Genomic DNA, 15,017 nt, shown 5'->3' with positions numbered 1-15,017 from the left:
ATTCCACATTTGTGTTCCTGACCCAGTCAGGACCAATCTGTCATGGACAATATAGTCCTTCCTGAATGTAGCACTCAGAGTTGTTCATGGTACTCCATGTATCAACATACTAGGGGTCTGCTTGGTGGAAACATGACTTTTAATCCTTTGTTGTCTAGTCTTGTAGATAATAAAGGCCATCATTCCATTAATCTGTTAGAGGAATAGGCTTAAGAAGCTGAATAGCCTAATCTTGTTCCTACATTCAAATATATGGAGGGCAACCTCAACTAGAAAAACAAATTCATTTTAATATTTTCATCTTTATCAACAGATGCATATATCTTACTAATCAATGCATTATATAATGTGCAACTGTATATTTAAGTAAAAACACAATTCCTTTTCAAATGAAAAACATAGAAATAAAATGATGAGTGTTCATTTGGTGTCTGTTTCTTTCTATTAATGATCCTCTTCATCATCATCACTTTCCTTGAATAATCCCAGTCTCTGGAAGCATTGAACAATATTGGCCAAGAAGAAGCTCGTTGTAATGGCAGTGATGGAGACACAAACTCCAGAGAAAAAGATAATCAAGTAGTCTGTCAGAGTCAGTGAGAACTCGCACTCTGTGAAACTGTTGTCGGATAACTCGTTGAGTGTAATCTTCCTCATATCCCTGGGCAAGGAACATTGGATTGCATCAAAGCCTTGAAGAAATGAATATAGATATTTTTTATATAGCAAGCAAAATGTCAGCAACTCATCAAATCTGCCCTCAATCCCTTGTGTCCCGAGAATTGCCCAGGGAGTGTATCTGAGCCCACCTACTCCCTGGCTCCTGACTCTCCCACACCAGAAGTTCACTAACAGCCCACATTTCTAATATCTCCTCCCTCCCAAACACACTAACTTTACTATTGTGTCAATAACAAAGCTCAAAACTCCCACCTTCATGGCTTCTTGAGAACAGGAAATTAGGACCTGATCCAAAAGATAGCAAATTGGCACTTGTGACTTTTGAATTTCCAAGTACATGTGAAACCATCTCAGAGAAGGATAGAATGGGGGATGGTTCACCCACTGTCATCTTACTGCATTAATACTCAGGAGAAAGTGAGGACTGCAGATGCTGGAGATCAGAGTCGAAACGTGTGGTGCTGGAAAAGCACAGCAGGTTAAGCAGCATCCAAGAAGCAGGAGAATTGATGTTTTGGGCATAAGTCTTTCACCAGAAATGTGGGGAGCTAAGGGGGGCTGAGAGATTTATAGGAAGGGAGAATGTGGGTGGGAGAAAGGTAGCTTGGAAGGCAATGGATAGATGCAGGTGGGGGCTGATGGCGGTAAGTTGGAGTGGAGGGTAGAGCGGATAGGTGGGAAGGAAGATGGACAGGCAGGACAGTTCAAGAGGGTGGTGCCGAGTTGGACAGTTGGATCTTGGATGAGGTGAATGGATGGGAGATGAAACTGGTGAAATTGATGTTGATACTATGTGGTTCAAGAGTCCCATGGCGGAAGATGAGGCGTCCTTCCTCCAGACATCGAGTGACTTGGATTTGGTGGTGAAGAAGGGCCAGGACTTGCATGTCCTTGGTGGAGCGGGAGAGGGAGTTGAAGTGGACAGCCACAGGGCATTAGGGTTGTTGGGTGCATGTGTCCCAGAGATGTTCCCTGAAACATTCCGCATGTAGGTGTCTTGTCTCCCCAGTATAGAGGAGACCACATCAAGAGCAGTCGATGAGGTGTTTAAATGTGCTGGAAAATCTCTGTTGGATGTGGAAAATTCCTTTGGGGCATTGGATGGAGGTGACGGGGGGAGGTGTGGGCGCAGTTTTTACACCTCTTGCAGCAGCAAGGGAAGGTGTCGGGAGTGGAGGGTGGGTTGGTGGGGGGTGTGTGGACCTAACGGTGTTGTGGAGGGAATGGTCTCTGCGGAATGCAGATAGGGGTGGGGAGGGAAATATATCTCTGGTGGTGGGGTCTGACTGTAGGTGGCAGAAATGCCAGAGGATGATGTGCTGCATCTGGAGATTGGTTTGATGGAAGGTGAGGACCAGAGGAATTCTATCCTCGTTGTGGTTGGAGGGGTGGGGTTCAAGGGCGGAGGTGTGGGAAGTGGAGGGCATTATTGACCACGTGGGCGGGGAAATTATGGTTCTTGAAATAGGAGGCCATCTGGGAAGTTCTGGAGTGGAATTGCTACTCCTGGGAGCAAACACAGTGGAGGTGGAGGAATTGGGAGTAAGGAATAGTGTTTTTACAGAAAGGGTGTGGGCAGAGGTGGGTTTGAAGTAGATGTCCATGTAGAGTCAGTCACCATAAATGGAGACAGGAAGGTCCAGGAAGGAGAGGGAGATGTTTCCTCATGAAGGTAGTAAGTTTGATTTGTATCCAAGCCACTCTCCATTGTCTTGGATCTATATAGACAGGCTTGGGCAGTTTTCTACAATCTTTCATTGCTCAGTGCTAGTTATATGGCACTGAGTATATTACTCAAATCAGGGAACCCTGCACGATAGGCCTTTCGTCCTAACAAGTCCACACTGACCCAACGAAGAGTATTCCACCCAAACCCATTCCCCAATTATTCAGTATTTACCCCTGATTAATGCACCTAACCTACATATCCCTGAAAACAATATGGGCAATTTTACCATGGCTAATTCACCTGACCATCTTTGGATTGTGGGAGGAAACCAGAGCACCCAGAGGAGTCCCACACAAACACGGGGAGAATGTGCAAACTCCACACAGACAGTCGCCCAAGGCTGGAATTGAACCCAAGTCCCTGGCGCTGTGAGGCTGCAGTGCTAACCACTGAGCTACCGTGCTGCCCATGGGAGGGACCTCTCTCTCTCACATCAATTGCATTACACCATCATTAAAGTGATCAGAAAGTTAATTCTCTGGGTAAATATTTATATTTGCAAATTTGATTGCTTATGGAGCATATTAAAAAAATGAGAAAGTTAAGTGGAAAATGTGGGACAGGGTACTGGGAAAATCTTTCTCAATTGCACCTGTATCTGAAGAGGTTAAAGGCATCGCTTCAGTGAAAGCTGATCTGCCAACAAGTGTTGACTGACTCTTAATTGAGTCTAATTCTGACATTTTCCAATGTGAACACACAAAGTGTCAGGTTAGGAGAATCACATTCAATGGAAAAACAAACCAGTGCATTGTTCCCACCATCAGATACTCTAAACACCTGGACATGGCAACAGGATAGAAGCTTTTCTCATTCAGTAACTAAAGAAAAGAACAAAGAACAATACAGCACAGGAATAGGCCCTTCGGCCCACCAAGACAGTGCTGACCCATGATGCCTTTCTAAGCGAAAAGCTTTTTGCCTCCACACGGTCCATTTCCCTCTCTTCCCTGCCTATTCATATATCTGTCAAGATGTCTCTGAAACATTGACATTGATTCCACCTCCACCACCTCCTCTGGCAGCATATTCTGGGCACTTACCGCCCTCTGGGCAAAACACTTGCCTCTCACATCTCCTTTAAACTTACTCCCTTTTACCTTAAGCCTATGCCCCCTAGTAATTGACTTTTTCACCCTGGGAAAAAGACTCTCTGTCTATCCATGCCTCTCATAATTTTGTAAAATTCTATCAGTTATCACCCTTCAAGTGAAAACCAACCAAGTTTGTCAAAGCTCTCCTCACAGCTAATACCCTCCAAGTCAGGCAACATCCTGGTAAGTTGTTTATGTAGCTTCCACATTCTCCTTGTACTATGGTGACCAGAATTGTACACAATGGAGGAAAAAGAATCAACTGGTGGTGAGGGCTACCACACCTCAGGTGAGGGGAGAGGGAGATTCCTTTCTGGTACTCTCAGTCAATGAAGGAATTGAACCCAAGCTGTTGGGATTGCTCTGTATCACAAGCCAACCGCACACCCAACGTTGCTAACCAGCCCCCTTTGCCCAATCAGTGGGCATTACATGTCACCCAACCCCTCCAATCCCACCATGACCAAGCAGCTGAGGGATGTTTATTTTCTAAACATCACACAAGAGAATGGTTACTTGGGGCACATTTGACATGAGCGAAGGCAAAAGGCTAAAGCAATTAACATTGGGTCCAGCATCAAATTGCTGCAGGGCGGCCATTAGAATCATGGGAGTGCTCGCTCCTGACCATTTCCCAGAGACAGCGGCTCTGTAAAATCCTCCATACATGAGGGACTGCCTCCTGAAATTGTGCCTGTCCAAGTCTAAGTCTAAACTTCAGGTATATTGGACGTGGTTGACATTCCAGCACCAGCCATCAGCACCTCTGCAGCTCTGGCTTCTAATTGGACTAAAGCTCTCAGTAGGGGGTTACCTCTGCAGCACACTTCCCCCTTCCCTACTCCACTCCCCCCAACCCCCATCCCCCACAGGGTCAAGGGCGGCCTCTCTACTGCCTGATTGGATTGTGGTTCTGGAAGGTCTTCCCCAAAGGCAGCAATGTGAGTCTCTCAACAGTTTCCCAGATGGCAGCTCACTCTGTCACCTCCACAAGATCCCACCTGATTGTTTCAATGTGGTTCTGATTGGCCTCTCACCTTCATGAGCTCTTACAGAACTCTGCAGCTTCTAACTTAGAGTAAGTCCCAGAGATCCCTCACCCCTGTGCTCACTGACCCACAGGCTCCCTGCCTGATAAAGTCCTGATTTAAAAATTGTCACTCTCATTCTAAAGGCTCTCCACTGTCCCACCTGTCACTATCATTGTAACCTCCTCCAGCCCTGCAACATCCCGCAGGCACCTACAATCATTCAGTTACAGCCACCTGAACACCCTTGATCTTAATTGCTCAAACAGTAATGGCCATGTCTTCATCTCCCAGAACACTAACATCTGGGGGTTCTGTCTTTCTCTTTCTTTAACAACACCTGAAGACCACCGAATGGAACTTTTGGTCACTGGTCCTAATAACTCCTTCAATGACTTTGAGTCAAAATTTGTTTTACAGTGCTTCTGAGACGCCTTGGAATGCTTTATTCTATTAAATACTCTACACAGTTGCAAGTTGTTGTTTTGATGTGTTTATTTTAAAGAGTGTGTCTTAAATTGGAAATCCTCATGTCCCCAGGACTGACACCCTTCTTCACCTTGATCAATGCAAAATGGTAATGATAAAGTCATTTATCTCCTTATTGATTATCCTGTTAGAATGTGTATACCCTTGTGGACTCTCATCCAGTTAATTGACTCTCATTTCACTCATCCAAGCATCAATCCATTAACTGCTCCACTAAATGTTGCTGTTTAATGTCTCATTATTCATTCACGTCATTGTCTAGACAAGATAAATGTTCTCTTGCATCCATTACTGTGCTTTGTTATTGAAAATATTAAATGACAGTCCACACATTTTCTACTATTACCTTTCTTTTTTCCCTGGAGCTACATATAGTGTGTGAGTGCTTGCAAAGTGCTGAGCAAACGTCCACTCAGGATGTCAGCTGTTCAGAAGGGTAAGTCACCGGGCCACACAGGACAGAGTGTGGAGTTTGCTCCCGTGCTGATTTGAGTTGACTTGTCTCATCCAGGACAGCAGCAAGACCACTTCAGAAGGTCTCAGTGTCCTCGGACTTCTGCTCAAAAATATAGATGGTGAGCAAAGGCTGGATTGCATTAAGGTGGCTCCTTTGATTTCTGCCTGCACTTGGGGGCTGCAATTAGTCTTTGATCAAAGTGCTGGTGAGCCCCTTGTATACTTATCCTGATCCTCCTTTCCAGTGAATTCAGGAACTGTGTAAACTGGGTGACTCATTCACTAAAAACCTGGTTTGGAATACACACACCACCCTTCACCCCAACTCTCTCTTCTAATTCTGGAGTTCCTTCATTAATAACCATTAACAAATTCCTTTCACTCTTTCACAATAAGAAGACTGCAATCTGTACAATGTTATTTTAGGAATTGCTCCAATTTTAGCCCATCTCAGAACATCCAAAATGTAAGCACGGGATGGAATCTAAAGCTCTCCCTTTGAGACAGGTTTTGGTAGGGGTATTTAAGTAGGTGGGGGAAGGGTGGGGGGGTTATGGTTGATGACCCTGCTACCTCCACTCCTCTGCCTTGATTTAGTCTATGGGATGACTCAGGGCCAGCCTTCCCATCTCCCTGTCAATTTAGCATCCCAAGAGAGCATTGAATGGAACATTCACACCATGCAACTGCCTGGCATTGACCATCTCCAAGAAGAGACAATCTAACTGTCACCCCTTGACATTCAGTGGTATTATCATCACTGAATCCCCCACTATCAACATCCTGGGGGTTACCATTGACCAGTAACTGAACTGGACTCACTGTATAAACACAGTGGCTGCAAGAGCAGGTCAGAGGCTATGAAAGTTGCAGTGAGTAACTCACCTCCCTTACCCACCAAAGCCTGTCCACCATCTACAGGGCTCAAGTTGAGGACTGTGATTTAAAAATCCCCACCTCCTTCGATGCATGCACCTTCAATATCGCTCAGGGGGCTTGACACCATCCAGGACAAAGCAGCCCGCTTGATTGCCTCCACATCCACAAACATCCATTCCAACTCCCACTGAGGTTCAGTAGCAGCAGCGTGTACTATCTGCAAGATGGACTGCAGAAATTTACCAAGGCTGCTCACACAGCACCTTCTAGACCTATTTCCACTTCCATCTCAAAGGACAACGGTGGCATGTACATGGGAACACCACTAACTGCAAGTTCCCCTCCAAGCCACTCACCATCCTGACCTGAAAATATTCTGTCGTTCTTTCAGTGTCATTGGGTCAAAATTCTGGAATTCCCTCCCTAAGGGCATTGTGGGTCGACCCACAGCAGGTTTACTGCAGTAGTTCGAGAAACCAGCTCACCACCACCTTCTCAATGGCAACTAGGAATGGATAATAAATGCTGGCCCAGCTAGCAATGCGGTGAGTGGACCAAACACATACCAAGGGACTCATTCCACTATTACAGCATTTAGCCAATGGTTGGTGGGTGTCTCACTGTGTGAGAAGCTGGAAACTTGCTTGTGCATAGGGTTACCTTAGCCAAATGTCTAATCTTTGCATATGTGTCTAGGCCGTGAACATCAACATGGTGGTCACCTGGGGACTGCATCACATTTAGCCTGATCCTGTTCTTGCTCCATACCCACACACAAGAATCACTTTCCACCTGATCACTAGTTAACAATCAGGAACAAGAACTCTGGCTGATTTCCTGAACCCAATAAGGCTGATAGTAACCCTCCTGCCTCACGTGGATAAGTAACTGCGCACTAGCATTTTACCCTCCCCCTAAGAAGGGTGAATGGGGGAAAGAATAGCCATATTAACATACATGTGCACTGCCACTATAGTTAGTAAAGAGCAAGAACGAGGGGAAAAATGTTAACACCAGATTAACATCCTAGAACTCCAACTCATTTTTAAAAACCCTTTCATGGGATGTAGGTGTCATTGACAAGGCCAGCATTTGTTGTCCATCCCTAATTGCCCTTGAACTGAATGACTCTCCAGACCTTTTCAGAGGCCACGTAAGGGTGAAGCACATTGGTGTGGATTTGGAGTCACACATAGGACAGAACAGGTAAGGATGGCAGATTTCCTTTCCTAAAAGGACATCAGTGACTGGATATTTGTGACAATGGATCATAGTTTGATGGCTACTTTTACTGAGACTCATCTTATAATTCTTGATTTATTGACTGAAATTAATTTCCACTGCCTTTTTCTGGATTACTAGTCCAATAACATTCCCATTACTGCACTTTGACCGGAAATATTATCCAAATCCTGTAAAGCATTCGGTTTTAACCCTGTGCCTCATTCCTTCAAAGTACCTGGACAAACCTGTGGAAGCCCTTTATCTTGGTGCCCTCGGCAGTATTGGAGACCTGGGCATTTATTTCCCTAAATGGGTTGAAGGGCTGGGTCAGAAAGTTCAGGGTAAGCCAACGGCCACATTGTTCAGTTGGCTGAATGTGTTTTGCAGTCAAACAGGAACCCGGTTCAAAGCTTGAAGCTGCTGAGGTACTATTCCATGCGCAGAAAGTTGCAGAGTCAAGAGTGTAGTGCTGGAAAAGCACAGCAGGTCAGGCAGCATCCGAGGGGCAGGAGAATCAACATTTCAGGCATAAGCCCTTCATTCCTGATAAAGGGTTTTTGCCCGAAACATTGATTCTCCTGCTCCTCGGATGCTGCCTGACCTGCTGTGCTTTTCCAGCACTACACTCTCAACTCTAATCTCCAGCATCTGCAGTCCTCACTTTTGCCTAGAAAGCTGCAGAGACAAGTCACTGAGTATATTAAAGACAGAGATAGACAGGTTCTTAATCAGTAAGGGGATCACGGGTTACGGGGAGAAGGCAGGAGAATGGGGTTGAGAAACATACCAGCCATGATTGAATGGTGGAGCAGATTTACTGGACCGAACAACCTAATTCTGCTCCTTTATCTTATTGTCTTATTGAAACTGGTCAAGTGCCTGAAGCCATTCTGTGAATTTTGCCAGTAAGAACAAGCAGGCTAGGTAGCTCTGGGAAGTACCACAGTTGAATCTGACCATGCCCTCACTCGAAGTACACGTATGTACACACATACACACACACAAACAGAGACATACACACATATACACACGCATATATGCATGCACTCAGCGGGGTTGGAAGTGGTCACCATGAACCTGGTTACCAGCCCTGTGCCCTCACCACCTCTCAAACCAAAGGTGCTGAGTCCAAAGTAAATAACCCTACTCCCACTCTTGTCTCCAAATTAGGTAGCGCAGCAAGAGAATTCCACTGAGTCACTGAACCTTGTACTGCAACCAAACCATCTGGGAATCTCCAAAGAACATATCAGGAACTCAGACAGGTGAAGTGAATGGCAGGTCAGATTTGTCTCCTTAATCCTCACCAGGCTAAAACAGGTGGACACAGGTGACATTGCCTTCAATATTCAATAAGCATTTAATAATAACCTGATTTTCCCCAGAACCTCTGGCGAATTCCCAACCTCTAATGGTTTAATGAATATTAGTTCATTAAGATTGATTTTTTTAGTTATACTACTGATCCCAATGTTGCTGACGGGGACATCTATGAATTGATGTTTCTGTAGGTAGTCTTCAACTTACAAGGATTTAAGAGTCATAGAGTCATAGAGATGTACAGCACGGAAACAGACCCTTCGGTCCAACCCGTCCATGCCGACCAGATATCCCAACCCTATCTAGTCCCACCTGCCAGCACCTGGTCCATATCCCTCCAAACCCTTCCTATTCATATACCCATCCAGATGCCTCTTAAATGTTGTAATCATACCAGCCTCCACCACTTCCTCTGGCAGCTCATTCCATACACGTACCACCCTCTGCGAGAAAAAGTTGCCCCTTTGGTCCCTTTTAAATTCTTCCCCTCTCACCCTAAACCTATGCCCTCTCGTTCTGGACTCACTCACCCCAGGGAAAAGATCTTGTCTGTTTATCCTATCCATGCTCCTCATGATTTTATAAGCCTCTATAAGGTCACCCCTCAGCCTCGGACGCTCCAGGGAAAACAGCCCCAGTCTGTTCAGCCTCTCCCTATAGCTCAAATCCTCCAACCCTGGCAACATCCTTGTACTCATTTGATATTCTGGTAAACTTGAATATTTACAGGGCTATCTATGAGAATAGTGCAGTTTCAATTAACACAACAATTTTCAGGAATTTAACTGTCAGGTTAATCAAGGACTATCTATAATTGTTAAACTTCTTCCAATGGACTTGTGGAATGCAGCATGCATTCTCATTTGCGCCTTCTTGTTTCAGGGGGAACTAAAGGGCATCTATTTTACAGAGAGTGGTGAACTCGGCCTGGCCAATCACAAAGGCCAACCTCCCATCTACAGAATCCATCTACCAGGCCCGCTGTCAGGGAAAGGCTGCCAGCATTCTCAAAGATCCATCCCACCCTGGCAATGTTTTTCTACAACTCTACCATCGGGGAGAAGGTACAGAAGCTTGAACACACACACACACACACACCAGCCAGTTTCGAAACAGCTTCAACCCGACTGTGTTAGAATACTGAATGGACTCACAAACTCTTAACATTCGCCTGTACTTGTATTGTTGTTTTTGCCGCTGTTTACCTATTATTTACTATCTATACTACTTAACTCTGTGATCTGCCTGTATTGCTCACAAGACAAAGCTTTTCACTGTGCCTCAGGACATGTGACAATAAATTCAATTCAAATTCAAGTTCTAATTCATCCTAAGCTGAGGACCCTACCTGTCCTGTCTCTGCCTTCTGAGAGTTAGGTTTAAAACCTGTCCTGCCTTAATGTGACGGAGGCAGGAGGGAATCAAACTCAGAGCTCCTGGCCCAGGAATAAAACGTGAAGTCGATATAGTCTCACTCTCTCATCAGAGACAGATGACTTTAACCTGAGGGTCACTATACCTCAGGCAGGTGTCAAGGGTGATTCCTGATGAAGGGCTTTTGCCCGAAACGTCGATTTCGAAGCTACTTGGATGCTGCCTGAACTGCTGTGCTCTTCCAGCACCACTAATCCAGAATCTGGTTTCCAGCATCTGCAGTCATTGTTTTTACCTCAAGGGTGAGAACGTTGACCCTTCGTGGGTGACCTCAGCTGGGCTGGGAATTTAACCCGCGCTGTTGGCATCACAAACCAGCCTTCCAGCCAACTGAGCTAATTGACTCCCAGGGAGAGAGGAAAGGACACCGAACCACAAAATGGCCTTCCCTGCCCTGTTGTACAGATGGGGCACTATAATGAAATAAGTTGAACAGAAACTTACATCAGGAAGTGGAAATGTACAACATTGAAGTAACGCAGTCTGGGGTTTTTTAGATTACTTCGGCCCAACAAGTCCACACCGACCCTCTGAACGGCAACCCACCCACTTACCCCTTCACCTAACACTACGGGCAATTTAGCATGGCCAATTCACCTAACCTGCACATTTTTTTTTGGACAGTGGGAGGAAACCGGAGCACCCAGAGGAAACCCACGCAAACACGGGGAGAATGTGCAAACTCCACACAGACAGTTGCCCAAGGCGGGAACTGAACCCGGGTCTCTGGTGCTGTGAGGCAGCAGTGCTAACCACTGAGCCACCGTGCCAGGTGATGATGCACTCCAGCCCCTGTGGTACCCATTGGTCTCGAAAGGTCTTTACCGGGCCAGTGAACTTTCCAGGGACACCTGAGCACAGAGGTAACCATGAAAGAGGGGCAGACAGTCAGATATAGTGACCCCCTCCACTACCCACTGCCTAGACCTGTGTATGACCAAGCCCAGGAGCAGAGGCAGGAGAAGACCCTCTGCCCTGTCCAAGCACATGTGCATGGGCTGCTGGTAGATCAGGAGTCTGGGGCTGGTATCTTTGCGAAAGTGAGGACTGCAGATGCTGGAGATTAGAGTCAAGGTTAGAGTGGTGCTGGAAAAGCACAGCAGGTCAGGCAGCATCCGAGGAGCAGGAAAACCGACGTTTTGGGCAAAAGCCCTTCATCAGGAATCTTGGGGCTGGTCTCGACCCTGGTCTAACCTCAAACAAAGAAAATGCTCCAGCCTTGTGATCCAGGAAGGGTGCATTCCCAGTGGATTCCTCCGCTTCCTTGCTTTGGACCATGGGCATTCCTGGGAAGGAAGGAGGGGCACCTGGGGGAAGAGGACAGTCAGACGGCACTCACCGGTGGCGAGGATTTCAGCGTTCGCCCTGAGCCACAGGAAGAGCTGGGCGAAGGTGCAGTTGCAGAGCCAGGGGTTGCCCTCCAGGCGGACGGTGCGGAGGGAGGGGAGGGAGCGGAGGGTGGCCACACTCAGGGCCTCCAGCGCGTTGTCGTTCAGCTCCAGCACCTGCAGCAGGTTGAGGTGGAGGAAGGCTCCGTCTTCGACCTTCCGCAGGCGGGGGTTGTTGCCCAGGCGCAGCATGATGAGGCGCTGCGCCGAGCTGAACGCTCCCGGCGCTAGCTGAGCGAAGTTGTTGTAGCTGAGGTCCAGGTAGATGAGGTTGGTGCTGCTGAAGGTGCCCTGGGCGATACTGGACAGCGAGTTGTTGCTGAGGTCCAAGTAGACCAGGTCCCGGTGGTACATGAAGAAGTCGGTGGGGATCTCCCGGATCCGGTTGTTGCTCATCAGGATCTTCCTGATCACCAGCGGGAAGGCGCCTCCTGGAAGCTCCGAGAGTCCCAGGTCTCTGCAGTCTATGGTGTGGCTATCCCGGCAAACACAGCCCCCTGGGCATCCCCTGACCACGGGCAAACACAGCAAGAGGAGCGGCAGCAGGTACAAAGCAAGGCATGAAGGCATGGCAGGGTGGCACAGAGCACTGGCAGCGCCTGGGTCATGCTGAGGGAGTGCAGGCAGTGCTGCACTCTGCATGGTCAGATCAAAGAGCGAGAAATTGGATCAGAGAGAGAGAGAGAGAGAGCAGGCAGTCAGAGAGAGAGAGAGATAGCAGGCAGTCAGAGAGAGAGAGAGATAGAGAGATAGCAGGTAGTCAGAGAGAGAGAGAGATAGCAGGTAGTCAGAGAGAGATAGAGATAGCAGGTAGTCAGAGAGAGAGAGAGAGAGATAGCAGGTAGTCAGAGAGAGAGAGATAGCAGGTAGTCAGAGAGAGAGAGAGAGATAGCAGGTAGTCAGAGAGAGATAGAGATAGCAGGCAGTCAGAGAGAGAGATAGCAGACAGTCAGAGAAAGAGAGATAGCAGACAGTCAGAGAGAGAGAGAGATAGCAGGTAGTCAGAGAGAGAGAGAGAGATAGCAGGTAGTCAGAGAGAGAGAGATAGCAGGTAGTCAGAGAGAGAGAGATAGCAGGTAGTCAGAGAGAGAGAGAGAGATAGCAGGTAGTCAGAGAGAGAGAGAGAGATAGCAGGTAGTCAGAGAGAGAGATAGAGAGAGATAGCAGGTAGTCAGAGAGAGAGAGATAGCAGGTAGTCAGAGAGAGAGAGAGAGAGATAGCAGGCAGTCAGAGAGAGAGAGAGATAGCAGGTAGTCAGAGAAAGAGATAGCAGACAGTCAGAGAGAGAGATAGCAGGCAGTCAGAGAGAGAGATAGCAGGTAGTCAGAGAAAGAGATAGCAGACAGTCAGAGAGAGAGATAGCAGGTAGTCAGAGAAAGAGATAGCAGACAGTCAGAGAGAGAGATAGCAGGCAGTCAGAGAGAGAGAGATAGCAGGCAGTCAGAGAGAGAGATAGCAGGTAGTCAGAGAGAGAGAGAGATAGCAGACAGTCAGAGAGAGAGATAGCAGGCAGTCAGAGAGAGAGAGATAGCAGACAGTCAGAGAGAGAGATAACAGGCAGTCAGAGAGAGAGATAGCGAGCAGGCAGAGAGAGAGAGATAACAGGCAGTCAGAGAGAGAGAGATAACAGGCAGTCAGAGAGAGAGAGAGAGCGAGCAGGCAGTCAGAGAGAGAGAGAGATGACTAGAGGAGGGAAATGCGAGGCACCTTCAGGACAACTGGGAACAGTAAATCCGGCAGGACACGGGGGAGAAGAGAAAGTCAGTCCCGTTCCACAACCTTCCCACATTTACACAAACACACACACACAGAGCTTTAGGTGATAGATTGCATTGATAAGGGATCATATCTACCGCAGGGTTTATAATTCCCCTCCGACAGTGGGTCGAAACACAACCAACCAACCAACAATATTTACAGAGATCGGACAAAAGGGACATGTTTTCTGGACGCGGTCGAATTGCATTCTTCTAGCGCCTTTTCGCACCGTCCGGGGATTCCCTCCCTAACGCGTCCTGGCCACCCGTGTATATGGGGGATATGCAACGCGCGCACAGCGAGATCCTACAAACAGCAATGTGACAAGGAGGCGTTCAACCTACTTCAGCTGGGGGGCGGGCTTGGAGAGAAACAAAAAGCCAATCCAAAACAAAACCTATCCAAGTCACTGCCTGCTGTGCCATTTGTATAGGGCCTTTCACCAAATTACATGCCCTGTGTGGTTTAACCTGGCTCAGGTAGGGTAAGTAAGGTGTCCGCACATTGGACAGGTTGGGGGTGAGGGTTGGAAGGATGGATGAAGCAATTATCAACTAGAAGTTCTTTCGAACATCTTCTGTGGCTGCGCGTCCTCAGTTTTGACTTTGGAGAATGTGGATTGAGTTAGCCAGCCTCATTGGTGAAGCCAGAGTTGGCCTCAGCACCTGTAGCTCAGTGAGGGGAAGGAAAAGTCAAGCTGGGTTGGGTTCCTGATTGGAAACCAGAGAGTCCTGCTGGACAGTACAGTTGGTTCTGCTATAAATGGATGTTTTTCAGCACAATTTGGCTTTAATATGATTGAGGAATTTACAATGTTATTTGTGGAACCATACTTACCTGTATTGGCTATAATGCGATTCCAGCCCCATTAGTTTAAATGGCATAGCTATTACATGCTTTTATTCAAACGTGGGATTGCACAAGAATGGAACTACCATGTTATATCAGAACTGATTGTATATATAAGTGACCGCCACATAAAGACGGCCCCACCACCATAGTCACTGTCCGGAATCACATGGGAGCTGATACCAGAACCTCACCATGTCTTGTATGGAGTTCTTTGATGTGTAGTCATCGTCATGGGTTAACATCGCTGACGTCTTCCATACAACAAGGTCAATCAGGACGAGGGGGGTTGGATGGGGTTGGTGTGGGATGTTGGTCAGTGCTTGAGGGGAATGTCCACTTTTGGAGCATTGTATACAGTTCTGCTATAGGAAGATATTATTAAATCGAAAAGGGTGTAGAAATGATTTACTAGGATGTTACCGAGACTGGAGAGTTTGAGTTATAGGGAGAGGCTGGAAAGGCTGGGATATTTTCCCCTGGAATGCAGGAAGCTGAGGGGTTAACTTATAGAGGTTCATAAAATCATGAGGGGCATGGATAAGGTGAATACAAAGGTCTTTTCCATAGGGTAAGCAAATTCAAAATTAGAGGACATAGATTTAAGGTGAGAAGGGGAAAGATTTAAAAGGGACCTGGGGGCCAGCTTTTTCACACAGAGGGTGTGGAATGAACTGGCAGAAGTGGT

The 15,017-nt window shown here is 47.1% G+C and overlaps 1 protein-coding gene across 1 annotated transcript; it reads right to left on the bottom strand.

Annotated features, from left to right (window-relative positions):
- Positions 1-381: 381 nt before the first annotated feature.
- Positions 382-13,412, bottom strand: LOC140486851 (leucine-rich repeat-containing protein 38-like). Its single transcript, XM_072585903.1, has 2 exons — positions 11,674-13,412; positions 382-692 (listed from the first exon to the last, which is right to left on the bottom strand). Exons 1-2 carry the CDS (start codon positions 12,362-12,364, stop codon positions 445-447), a joined length of 939 nt encoding a protein of 312 aa, XP_072442004.1. The 5' UTR covers positions 12,365-13,412; the 3' UTR covers positions 382-444.
- Positions 13,413-15,017: the final 1,605 nt, after the last annotated feature.

Source organism: Chiloscyllium punctatum, chromosome 16 (genome assembly GCF_047496795.1).
Source record: "Chiloscyllium punctatum isolate Juve2018m chromosome 16, sChiPun1.3, whole genome shotgun sequence".
Taxonomy (NCBI): Eukaryota; Metazoa; Chordata; class Chondrichthyes; order Orectolobiformes; family Hemiscylliidae; genus Chiloscyllium; species Chiloscyllium punctatum.
This window is presented reverse-complemented; position numbering and strand designations above follow the sequence as displayed.